The following is a 12,153-nucleotide window of genomic DNA, read 5'->3' on the forward strand; positions in this document are numbered from 1 at the left end:
TACAAATCACATTTCTGCCCATCCTTGCAGTCGAGCTCTCTGCCCTCTGTCAAACACAAACAGCTGATATATGTTAATTCAGCATAATGCTACACAATGTGAATGCGCTATCGTTTTGGAGCTCCAGCCGAGGCTTTGATTAATGGCACGTATTTCCTTTATGTTCACTCTGGTGGTGTGTAAAATTAAAACATTAGCAAAATCACACGGTTTGATCCCCATCCGTTTCTGGCCTGACGCGGTGTACATTACGCACCTGGGTATTGTCTGAAGAATCCTTTGGCGCTTCCGAAGTACTGCCAAATGAGCGACGGGTCTCTTTTAAAGTTATCTACGAAAACTTTGTTCAGAGCTTCCGACCAGTAGACTCCATTAACAATGTCGGGGTCTAGAAAGACAAAAAGGAGAGATAAATGTTTTTGATCATTTCCAATCACTGCTGAATCTTTGTAACATTTAGCCCTCTATTCCTTGCATGCAAGCTCAAAGCGACGCACTTAAATCCACCCGTCCTGGCCCCCTCCTTCTGCTCAGAGTCCCGACTCCATAAAAAACCTCTCGCCTTTGTCCTTCTCTCACAAAGCGATGCCATTGAAAGGCCATTATGGCTCGCACAAAGGGACGAGGTGCATCTAGCCTTCATGAGGTTTTCTATATCACAGAGGCACAGCCACTTTAAGAGTGATTACTCTCTTCTCATCGTGCTTGTCGTTGGGACATTGAGCCCTTGGCTTTGTTCGCTGCGGCGTCCCCAGGTACTTATTGACCCACAGGAGTGCACTGACACTGAGGAGTCTGTTCTCGGATCAGTAACTTCAGAAAGACTTGAAGTGCTTGACTATTATCACTGATCTGTAACACGCATACTGTACTTTCTCTACCTTTCATTCGACAACGCAAGTCACTTTCCAGTACAATTTTTTCCCCGGTTGTGTTTTCGTACTCTCTCTCTCTCTCTCTCTCTCTCGGTTAAACCACACAAATGACAAAAAAACATAGAAACAGATGCAATGAAGACAACATTTAACAGTATGTCTATATTTTTTGTAAGCAGTGATTAGACATTGTTAACAATGCCCACTTTTATCCAAAGCGACAATGCACCATATACATTTTTGATCAGTATGTGTGTTCTTTAAGCATCATGAACACTAAATAAATAGCAAGAATAGCTAGAAAAATAGTAACCAGACCCCTCCTCTTTTGGTTAACACATCAGGACGTCATTGTCACATGGCACACATGGGTGATTTCTGTGCCCACCCGAGTGCCCAGGTGCAAAGATGGCACCTATGCAGTTGGTGTGTTTCCAAATCACCGCCATTGAGATGAATGACAATCCTTTCGGATCGTTCACTACACAACCGGGGAGAATAACACCACATATTCTGTTTGCCCAGGTATCAGGATGCATCACCTTTATTGTACATGTTGGTCGGCACCTGCACCACGCTGAGGCTGAGGTTGACCGACAGGTTATTAAAGTGATCATCAGGCTCCAGGATAAACTCTCCTCCGAGCTCCACGCTGTTCCCATCTTCATCCACCTCGTTTATCAGCACGGCGTTGAAATACTCGTACTGTACGGAAGAAAGTACAAGACTTTGGTATCTCAACAAATCAGAGTTGGAGACATTGTTGAGATCTGTTCTTGAACAGTCTTAGGATAAAATAGTATAATATTTAATCGATATTTGGGTCATTCTACAAATGTGGATGCATCTGGCATATTAAAGAGGACATACCTCCTATTTACACACTTCTATGACAACACGATATGCAAATTATGCGACCCTCTTTTTGAACGAAACATATAACTTTTTCATCATATAACCGTCTGTTTTGGGAAAAAACATGTTTTTTACATAGTACTGATGACGTACTCTTGATTTATATTGATGACTATGTTTAACATAGTATGTATAGTATTCTACAAGCAAATAGTTGCTTCATCCTAGTCATTTTAACGGATATGTATAAATTGAGATTATTTTGCTTTGTTATTGATTAATTTATTAGGTTAAATTGTATTTTTTTACAAGTTCGAATTAAACGTTTTTTCATTCATTCATATTAAAATTACATCCAATGGACATGAGACGTCCATGCATTTATAGAATGATCCATTTGCATACAGATACATAAGAGATGTATAATGCAAACTATACACATAATAGGTTTGATATTGTTTGATGACGATCCATTAAAATGTGACTTTGTTTGTTCTAAAAATAGCAAACAAATGAATCCATAGAATTGTAATGTCGTAAAAACAAATTGTTTATACAAAAGTCCAGGATTAAAGATTTATACGTTCAAAATAAATGTTATTAATAAATACATAAAATCATGATGTTGATAAAAATCTTGATATCTACAGTACATATAAAAGCTGGATTAAACCATCAGAGCTTTTAAAAATGTTAGTCCAAAGATATACAGCACGCACCAACATTTTATAGCTCATACACCGTGTGCTGGCACCAACCTCTAAGTTTAAACTATAAGGAGAACTTGTAAAAAAAAACATGTGGTGTATGTCCAGAGGCGCCGTGTGATTAAATGGCCACTCACTGTCCTGGACCAGAGGTCATTCTCTGAAATCAGGCGATCTGTAAAGTGAATGTATAGTAACACCTTTGTGTTTACCATTAAACAGTGTGTGCGTGCACTGGACTGCTAGGGGAAACTCTCCTATTGGGAAAATGGGGAGGGGGGGCATCACTACAAAGCCCAGCAATGACAGCTCATACCACGGCTGGACGCTCTGGTGATACACCCCTGGGGGTGGGGTGGGGTTTGTGAAGTGGAGGGCCGATGGAGAAACGCTCCACACTCAGCATTTCTGACAGCACTGCGACAAGCGTTTGAGGGTTATCAACAAACAACAGCATGTGCGGCGGACCCCTGCGTTCTAAGACACGGTCAGAATGTTTCATTGAGACTTTTATAACATTCACTCTCTGCTGGAGCATTATGTGAAAAGTGATGAGGTTTTTTTTTAAAACCCAGTCAATGTCAAATCCGGTTCCTTCTTTATTGCCAATGTATTGCTTCATTTTTGTAAATTTCTTCTTCGCTGTGAAAAGTTGACAAAACATTATCTTGATCAATTACACACTGCCCGCAGTAAAAAGTCAAATATAAGTACATAAAGAAATTATAGTCTTACAATTGTAATCCAGTTTTACAACCAACTTTAAATGTAACTGTAATCAAACTCTGAAATAAGCATATAAAAAAGCATCCTTGTGTTTAATGTACCGTTGACTCACATGGTCACATTTTGACATTCAAAGATTGCCAGTGTTTTCTTGTTATGTGAAAACTTCACATGAAGCAACACCGAGGCTGCAAACGGACTCTCGCTATAATTAATTATGGTGTTTTATGAATCGTTGTAAAAGCATTCCAGTAAATATGAGAATCATTGCATGAATTCATTATTGAGGGGGATACCATTATTTTTAACGTATTTTGCTTCAGTGAATTTTCCATTTGTCCCTGAATAGCGCCAATGGCCAACGTAGAGTCATTTATCTTAGTCGGAGTGCGGAGTCCGGAGGGGAGGGGGCTTTTCAACACATAAATATATATTTAAATATAATTCAATTCAAGAACCATGCTGGAGGACACGTACAGAATATCTGCACAAAGCTTATATCAATGAGTCCTTTAAAACTCTATTCTATTCTATTCTATTCTTTTTTTTTCTTTTCTGTTCTATTCTATTCTATTCTATTCTATTCTATTTTATTATTTTCTATTATTTTCTATTCTATCAAATAAAATGTTTCACTCTATTATTAAATTCAAAGTATCCCACTATCATTTTTGTGTCTATATTTTGACATGTAATAGTATCAGAGCATTAGACAGGTTAGTGCTCTTCTGTGGTTTCTGAAGAGAGATCTGTCCATGGTCCTGAAATCTTTCTTCATTCTGTAACACTGTATATACAGACAGTATACACACTCTCTTACCTGTAGGTCTGGGTTCTCCTCATGCTGTAAATGAGCCTCCTCTGCTGCTTCAACAAGCCTCTAAACATGATTGACATGACAGTAAAAAACTCAGAAGAAATTATCCTCAACATACACATACAGTATACACACATCCTGATGGGCTATGGCGTGGAGCCTCAGGTTTGAGCGTGATATGAGCTAAATGTAAAACATTCAATTTCATGCATTTTTTTGTATGTGCATACAAACTTATTAAAATGTGCATGGACTGTATATGTTAATATTATAGCCCACACTGTTATAAAGCTAAATGTTTATATAATGTATATATTTTAGGGGAGACGTATTCTAGCGCTTTATTTTATTATTTTAGACGATGAGACTTGCAAACAGGTTATATTATGTCACTGGTGCCTTGTCCCCTTGCGCCTGACACGTGAAAGGACATTTTCTTGTCGTCATTGAAAAGTGCTGGCTTGCATTCTTGGCTACACGGCGGTATAATTGCTTCCATTCCGAAAAACGCTTTAGGAAAAATAATTAATATGTGTCGTATTTCGAGGAAATTATAGCAACATGCTGTAAACAACAACAACAAGGCTTTGTGCCAACTTCACAAACACCCTCCAGTGATATATTTATATAAATATATTTAGTCGGTGAACATTTTAAAATTACGTTCTATATTTGAGACAAAAGCTTATATATAGAAATAAAATATAAAAACAACCTTTTTCTTTGATCGAAAATCGAATGTGTTAAAAAACCTTTTGCGCATTTCAACAATAAAATGTTCGCTATTAAAATGAATTATTCGATTTAATTGTATATTGTCAACTTAAAAAAAATCAGAACAGATTTAATGGTTTTGCATACTTTAAATACTTTGCAGCAGAAAGTTTGTGTTAAACTAAAATCTAAATTCAAAATAAAAACCGAGACGTCTAAAATGATGCTCTGCGTTCACAGAATATTTGACAATTAAATGAAATAAAATATTGCAATATACTATGATGTAGGCCTATCTGGTCAAAATGGCATCACTCCTTCAAATCCGATAAACGTTTATTTTACACAATATACGTGCATTAAAAAATCAGTGTGTAGTAAACTACACATGCATGAGGTGTAATTCATGGGTTTTACCTTTCATTTTAAACCGACTCGGTTGCATCATAAACTTAAAGGGAGAATGGCAGTATGTATCTGCAGCAGTTAGATAACACTATCTCACCAACACACTCCACACACGGACAATTACTGTCCCTCTCTCTCTCTCTCTGAAGAATAACGACACGGCATGTTGTAACGGGAAAATCTATATGGTCTTTTATATTGAAGCAAGAAGCTTTAATCGAGTTGCGTTTTATACATCAGTAACAAATAACGTTGCGGTTGCATCAAAGACAATACATGAAATTCGGGATTAAACTGTTTTTAGGAAAGCACTATTTTTTGCATGTAGTATGTGCATATTTTCGGCCTATTTGTGGTCCGGTATTATTATTTTGCAATTGCACGTTATTAGTTTATTAATATTAGATCCATGCGGAATGCGTATTGTTGTGTTTGCGTATACATTGTTTTTCCAAATTAAAAAGTGCCTGTAAATAAGTGAAGACTTACTCGTGTGGCCTCTGCTTTCTTCCGAAACATTTCTTCCATATTTTGAGCCAAATTTTTCACCAGTTTTGCGCCGTCGATCTCCTCTATACGCACCGACTTCTCGTGCTCCTTATATTTCTAAAGAGAAACCAAGTACAGTTACAGTAAAATCGTGAGTGTGTTTTCAAGGCTGGATTAACACAAATAAATATAATACACCTTTGAAAAAATAAAGGCACACAATTCTATAAAAACTGAAAGGTAAGCAGTGACTAAAGAATCGTGGATTAACGCAACAACAAGTAAATACAAAGTCAATGGATTCTGCTCATTAAAAACAAAGAATCACCTTGTACATTTGTAATAAAACAAAGTTTAAAAGAAAATACTACTTTCAACGTTAAGGGTTGTTAAATGTAGGCAATTACGCGATGTGTTTATTCTGAAAGTGAATGAAAACGCCGTACAGTTTGCCCGTTTTGGAATAAGATCAATGGCATTATTTTGTTACTATTTTTATCAAATGCTTTTGCATATCAATATTTAAAGAAATTCAAAGAACAGTCTCTTCAAACATTTTAACATTTCCACGATGTAACAAATAAAAACAACACAACACATTTTAAAAAATGTTGATGATCTCCAAAGGGCTCACGAGATAAAGGTAGTTAACTCATAATGATCTTTTCTTTTTGTCTTACGGCTAATGTGATACACTGCAAACAGACAAGATCAATACCCATGACAGCATCATTCGTCTGAGATCAGTAAACAGTGAACAGGAGTGCCAAACATTTATGCAAATCTGAAAGAAGCAGTCGTGTGTGGCAGCGGAGACGGACAATGTGGAGAGAAAAGATCTCCACAAATCTCCACGGTCTGCGGTTTGCATTGTCTCTGCGTTAATACAGCTGTCGAGTGGGTGCCACAAGTCTCCAGATAAGCCTGCGGTCATGTGGTCCTCTCTGACAGACTCCTCTGATTGGCTGACAGGACAAATCCTCTCTTGATAATGAGTCCAGGCTTGTCCCTGTAATTGGTGAAATGCTGCTGCAATGTCTATTATTGGTGGGGGGAAAGCTTTGTGGGTGGGCCGGTGAGGGGGGAGGGGGCGTGGCTTCTTGAAAGGGCCATGCATTGTTGGAGGGTAATTGAAATGGAGTCAGAATTCAGGAGGGAGATAATAAGTTGTCAAGGCTGGGTGCGTCAGGATAATGAAGTACACTTTAGACAACGCTGAGTCTGCAGTTTGAGATGCACCTGAAGCAACAACACGCACTGGCCATTGTGATATGAGACTGTTCACACAAACTCACAGGTATCAACCCCTGCAGTCCTTTCAACACACACAAAAAAGCTTATTTTATGCAACATTCATGAAAATGAAATGCACACAAACAATTAAAAAACATGCAGATAAAATCGTGTTTCTAGGAAGCAAAACAGATATGCATGCATGCCTCGAACACAGAATTTAATGGAAACACACCCTCACACATGTCAGACCCCAAAACACACACAGATCACAGCACCACACAGCAAATTACCCCTTTAAGAGAGAGACTATATGGAGAGTTATCGAGGCAGAACAGTTCATTTCACGCCTGTCCTGTCTCCCCACCTCTTACCCGGCAGCCTCCCCAGACCCGAAAAGCCATAATCACAGCCGTTAATGCCGCATTCATCAACCATCATCCAAAGCGTACAAACAAAATACTCCCGAGGAGTGAACCAGACTCCTGCTAGCTCCTGCTTTTACCAAACGCAGCCTTCTCGTGTAAACCCTTACGAGGCGCTTTGGGATTTCATATTCGCAAGATGCAGCAAAACGATTCACTTTAAAGATGCTTAATGGCATTGCAGTTGTACAATCTGTTATTTTGTTGATGTGGACATTTCAGAAAAGAGAGGCTATTGGAAGCAACAAAGGGTGACGTTCGGTTGCTTTTTTCTCTTTGTGTAAAAATCAGGTCATTTTGCATAACAAGCTTAATGATCGTCTTAATGAAGCGGCCTGGTGCCTCATCCCTGATGTTCTGCTGCCGGCTCATCTGAAAGACACTTTATTGGCCTCGTAGCCCACCCATCGGTCACACCCACTGAGCAGGATGATGGGAAATAGTGCAAACATACGCAGAAACGGCAATGAAGAGAACACAACAGGTATTGGACATATTATGATGGACATGAAGAAGCGTCTGAGTGTAATCAGTTGGGTGATATGTTGCGAGATAAAATAAGTTTATTATTGACAATGAGGTTTGAGCGTGAAATGTTTTAGGCCCGGTTTCACACCAGGCTAAAGCATAGTCCTGGCTTAAGCTAAGATATTTATGTCTTTTTTATAAAAATGCCTTAGAAGAATAGATTACTGGTGTGGATGTCAAGACAACACTGTCACTACAACACTATATTTCTGAGCAAGTTATAGTTTAAACAGTTCACATATTCAATTTAAGCCTTGTCTGTGAATCCGGGCCTTAAACGCTTAACCTTGAATTAAAAACGCACTCTTATGTCCTTTTTCCTAAAACACAAGAATTTTTGGTGAAAAACACCATAAATCCACAATACAAATACATTGTTCTTGGTGGTAGATGGCTGCACGCATTCCTGTCTAACCTCAAATTTCTTTTTTAGTCGAATGACACATATTTTAACACAGTAAACATTACTGCTGCCACTTTCCTACGAAAAAAAGACTTTAATCTTAAAGTGATACTATAACCAAAAATGAAAATGATGTCATCATTTACTGACGTTCAAGTTGTTCCAAATCTGTTTACATTTATTTGTTCTGATGAACACTGAAATATATTACCTGAGAAAAAAAAACAGACAGATTTTGCCCCCCATTGACTCCCATAGTAGGAAAAAAACAAAATAGCTCAAAAGTGCACCAGAAAAAAAGATCAAGTAATTTTTCCTACTACGGTTATAAGCATTCTTCCAAATATCTTTCTCTGTGTTCATCAGAAGAAAGAAATGTATACAGATTTGGAACAACTCGAAGGTGAAGAAATGATGACAGAATTTTTTTGGGTGAAGTATCCCTTGAGCACCTTGAAATCTCATACAAGGAAACTGCTTAGGTCTCAGCTGTAATGCTCAAAGAACATATTCTCAACCGTTTCATTCATTTCCTCTATATTATAAACCCAGTTCAGTTAAAGAGTCACGTAAACACATTCTGTGAGAAGGTAATTACAACGATAATATGTGCACTGATGGTGAGAGCTCTGCTCTTATCTCACACCAACAGTGAGAGACTTATTAATACTTCAGACTGAGAGAGAGAGAGAGAGAGAGAGAGAGAGGTTTATCTCAAAACATTCATCACTGTTTTGCCTTCAATGGAAAGAGAGAGGAAATGAAGTGTGTTCTGTGTGTAATGCCTTTGCATGCATTCAAACAGCAGACGTACTGTAGCTACAACACGCTATACTGTTTATTAACAAAGAACCAGAAGAGATATTTATCTGCAACATCGGCCGTCATGTCCCACAAGCAATCAATAGATATGAACTTTAATATTACATTATTAATATTTGTGTGCCTGGATTATCTCTCTCCCTCTCTGTTATTGTGTGATCCGTTGTCAATGATTAACATGTTAAAAATATTGAAAAAATAAATGAAAAGTTCGAAAATGAGAAGACACCACAGTGTGCATAAAAATCTAAATAGCACGTTTTATTCCATAAATATGGTTAAAATATTATATCTAATAAACAAATAACGCAGGTTAGCGGATAGGCGGTTTCTATTGTGTTTTTTCTGTTATCTTAAAAGCACATCACAATTCATTTATTCGTTTTAAAAAAAACATTTTATATGTTTCTATTGTGTTTTTTCTGTTATCTTAAAAGCACATCACAATTCATTTATTCGTTAAAAAAAGTGCATTTGATGCCTATAAGCAACCACAAAAACATAAAAAATGACAAAGCTTCTACAAAAAAGACAGAAAAGGTTTGAGGCATTCAGTTCTTGATATCAACTGCCACCGTGTGGCCAACGTGTACTACTGCACCTTACGAAGTATTACATATTTACACCAACCCGTGTTCAGTTATTCTGTTTGCCTCTTCCATCTGGTTATATACAAGTGTTTAGATGTGAAAAGGTGAAAAATACAGATCGGGGGGAGAGAAACTGTGCGTAATGAGCCTTATCCAAAAACACACCCCTCATTCACTCTCACAGCAGGCAGTCTGTGATCATCATGCACCTGAATGTTGTACAGCAAACCATCTGAGCCACGCAGAGATGTGTGTGTGTGTGTGTGTGTGTGAGAGAGAGAGAGAGAGAGAGAGAGAGAGAGAGAGAGAGAGAGAGAAATACCTTTTGCAAGAGCTGTGATCCAGAGTATTTTGATGCTATTGATTTTATTTCACCACCAAACGCTGAAGCCCAGAGTTTAACCCTGTTGGGGGAGAGATCCATCAATCACAGAAATCACAACTCATTATGCTGACAAGGTATGAGCAATAAATGTATTGTAATGTAACATAAACATACAAAAGCTGAAGTTGACAAAAGCCAATAATACATGATTATTGCATCTTCTATGAATGAACACAGAGGAACATATGGGACACTGAGTTAAATTCGCATTCTTCACGTGATCCTTACGAGTATGAACTTACTCCTAAATGAAACGCTTCAACACAAACAAACCTTTTATTTCTGCACTTTAGTTGAAGCGGAGACCTTTCAAATTCCACAAACAAAAATCTTCGTGAATGAGTTTCAAATGGTCTCCTTTAATATATAGATATAAATATAGAAGGAATATTTGTATGTGAATACACATTCTGAGGCTATAAATAAACGAGCATACATTTTCATGTTTGCGCTCGTATTTGCACTACTACGCACAGACCCATTATATTAAAATGAGGCTATCAAAAATAGTTTTAATTCCTCTTTCTCTCTCCCTCTCTAAATATACATAAAACATGCTGATTTAATGCATTCATTAAGGCTTTTTTATAGTTTGCATGTCACAAAATGTGCACTGTACAGTAAAAGACCCAACATTCCAAAACCACCAGACCCTTAAAATGTCACTAAAGCCTTCATTAAGGATACTTTGAACCCCATCCCTCTCTTTCTTTGTATAGACAAAAGGATTAAATGAAATTCCTAGGGGCTTTTTTCAATGAATTTGCATGTGTTTTGCATCATGTTCTACTCACACTGATAAGGGGATCTCCGATTGGGACCCCCGCGTCTCCGCCGCTGTCCAGCACGCGCTCGTCAGCCACAGTAGGAGGCAGCTCGCGTAGCGCGCGTGCATGCTCCGGTTCCGCTGCATCCTCTCGTCAAAATTTCTCACGCCGCAACGGAACCGCCGGCTTTCTCTCTCTCTCTCTCTCTCTCTCTCGCTCAGTCTCTCCCTTCGGTGAAAACGCAGCACTGAGCACCGATTTACCCGAACATCTGCCCTCCTCTACCCCAGTGCGCGTGCTGCCTCCGGAGTTTCAGTCTCTCCGCCCAGCTGTCACACACCCCACGACCTCGTGCTCCTCAACATCGATCTTTCAGCCGTGCTTTGAGGGTAAACAGCGCAGATGCCTAAATGCCTCTACACTGCACGCGCCCTTCTCTCGGAGGTGATGAGGGATTTTATGGTCAAATGTATTTCTTGCACTAATAGTGAGACAGTGAGTAGAAAGTAAAGGAGACAGTGAGGCTCGTGAGTGAATCTGGGATGGAGACTCTGTGCGTTTTCCCTCGTGTCTGATGCGAGCGCGCGCACGAGACAAGCTGAATGCGAAACTTTATACGCGGCCGCGCGCCTTCCTCCGTTTGCTTCGGCGTTGTTTCGAGCAATAATCGTGGTATGATTTTATATTTGACTTGATACTTTTCTAAACGACGATGCTCGACTTCGAAGTCACAGTTTACTGCAAATGTTATATAGCAATACTACAGAAATAAGTGACTGATATAAGCTACTCAATAATTTGATCACTGTTAAACGCAGGGGTGTCAATATACCGGTATTGTCAATAACCGTGATTGATTAGAAACCATATGATAATAGTGCAAAGATTTCAGCAGTTATTTAAAGTTATACCTTACAGGCCATCATGGTTATTGGGTTGGTTTACTGATAGCTTTATGAAAAGCCCATTTAAATAGATCGTGATATTACATATTTATGTAAATCCATTTGGCATAACACCCGTTAATTGGGAATTATTTGATTTATTACAACATTTACTTGAGATGTTATGACAATGTCATTTCGAAATATATATCTTCTTCATTCATCCTATTTCCACAGCAAATAATCCTAGTAGCATTTAAAGTGTGATGCATATCATCACAAAGCCAGACTTTGAGACGAGTCCTGTCCCTGTTTCTGTTCATATCTGTCAACCAAACATGATTCTGCATATTTGTGTTTATCGATGGGACCTTCAAGTCAACCAGATGAAGCGACTGTTCTTCAAGAGGTCATAAAAGAGAAGAAAGCATGTTCAGGAGGACTTATGGCCAGTCGCTTGTGTAGCGTTGACCTCCTAAACCCTTAAGCTTAACAATAGCATCCAGGAGTTAATCAGCACTCCCT

General features: G+C 38.5%; 1 protein-coding gene across 5 annotated transcripts in view; it reads right to left on the minus strand.

The window, feature by feature from the left end:
- The window catches only part of cacna2d3 (calcium channel, voltage dependent, alpha2/delta subunit 3), a 34,175-nt gene extending 22,920 nt beyond the window's left edge, over positions 1-11,255 (minus strand). For 3 of the 5 annotated variants that reach the window (XM_056735473.1, XM_056735470.1, XM_056735469.1), the window contains exons 1-6: positions 10,772-11,255; positions 9,915-9,996; positions 5,592-5,708; positions 3,984-4,043; positions 1,418-1,580; positions 257-388 (exon numbers count right to left, since the gene is read on the minus strand). In XM_056735473.1, the coding sequence (XP_056591451.1) occupies positions 257-388; positions 1,418-1,580; positions 3,984-4,043; positions 5,592-5,708; positions 9,915-9,996; positions 10,772-10,890 (673 nt within the window). In that variant the 5' untranslated portion in view covers positions 10,891-11,255. Of the gene's footprint in view, positions 1-256; positions 389-1,417; positions 1,581-3,983; positions 4,044-5,591; positions 5,709-6,309; positions 6,565-9,914; positions 9,997-10,771 lie in introns of those variants that run through there. The other 2 variants (XM_056735472.1, XM_056735471.1) reach the window with 1 other exon arrangement.
- Between the last annotated feature and the right edge of the window lie 898 nt (positions 11,256-12,153).

Source organism: Triplophysa dalaica, chromosome 21 (genome assembly GCF_015846415.1).
Source record: "Triplophysa dalaica isolate WHDGS20190420 chromosome 21, ASM1584641v1, whole genome shotgun sequence".
Classification (NCBI taxonomy): domain Eukaryota; kingdom Metazoa; phylum Chordata; class Actinopteri; order Cypriniformes; family Nemacheilidae; genus Triplophysa; species Triplophysa dalaica.